Raw genomic sequence first — 994 nt, 5'->3', positions numbered from 1 at the left:
CTATTGTAACGACCGGGGTCTGACCGAGGTCCCCGAGGGTCTCCCCAGCGAAGCCACCACCTTGTTCCTCCAAAACAACCGGATCGGTGACGCGGGGATCGCGGCGCAGTTGGCGCAGCTCCCGGCTCTGCGCGTCCTTTACCTCTACGCCAACGTCCTGGAGCAGCTCCCGGCGTATCTACCCCCCACCTTGAAGGAACTTCACCTGCAGGACAACAACGTGAGGCGGTTGTGTCGCCGGGCGCTGGCGCGGGCGCCGTTGTTGGAACGTTTACACCTGGATGATAATTCGGTGTCGGTGGCGGAGATCGAAGAAGACGCTTTCGCCGATAACCGGCGCTTGAGGTTGTTGTTCTTGTCCAGGAACCACCTGAGTAGTGTCCCCCCCGGGTTACCCCCGGCCTTGGAGGAGTTACGGTTGGATGACAACCGCATTCACACCATCCCCCTCCGCGCTTTCGAGGGGTTATCGGCTCTCCGGCGCTTGGTTCTTGATGGCAACCTGTTGGCCAACCAAAGGATGGCTGATGATACCTTCAGTAGGTTGGGGAACTTGAGTGAACTCTCCTTGGGGCGTAACGCTTTAGCTGCCCCCCCGGCTAATTTACCCCGAGCTCGTTTACGGCGTCTCTCGTTAGCGGCCAACGCCATCAATCACGTCCCCGTTGGAGCTTTGGCCAGGATGGAGGCGTTGGAGAGGTTGGATCTGTCGGATAATAATTTAACCACGTTGCCACGAGGACTTTTTGATGATTTAGGGAGTTTGAGTCACTTGGGGTTGAGGAACAACCCCTGGTTCTGTGGTTGTAACTTGGCTTGGTTGAGGGATTGGTTACGGAGACGAGAACCTCAAGGGTTGGAGGTCAAAGGGTTGTTTTGTCAAGCGCCGGCGAGGTTACGGGGGTTGGCGGTTGGGGAGTTGAGGGGGGAGATGGATGGTTGTGAAGGAACCGGGGGGAAGATGGCGGCACCGGGGGGGGAGTCGGGGGCAACG

General features: G+C 58.7%; 1 protein-coding gene across 1 annotated transcript; it reads left to right on the top strand.

The window, feature by feature from the left end:
* Positions 1 to 4: 4 nt before the first annotated feature.
* LOC104529801 (leucine-rich repeat transmembrane protein FLRT1-like) lies at positions 5 to 988 on the top strand (the record flags this gene model as incomplete). The annotated part of the gene is made up of 1 exon (XM_010174206.1): positions 5 to 988. A coding segment is annotated over one exon (984 nt), but the record flags the coding sequence as incomplete, so codon positions are not given.
* Between the last annotated feature and the right edge of the window lie 6 nt (positions 989 to 994).

This window comes from Antrostomus carolinensis, unplaced genomic scaffold, assembly GCF_000700745.2.
Source record: "Antrostomus carolinensis isolate BGI_N321 unplaced genomic scaffold, ASM70074v2 scaffold40618, whole genome shotgun sequence".
In the NCBI taxonomy this organism is placed as follows: Eukaryota; Metazoa; Chordata; class Aves; order Caprimulgiformes; family Caprimulgidae; genus Antrostomus; species Antrostomus carolinensis.
The sequence above is the reverse complement of the archived record's forward strand: the minus strand, read 5'-3'. Positions and strand labels throughout refer to the sequence as shown.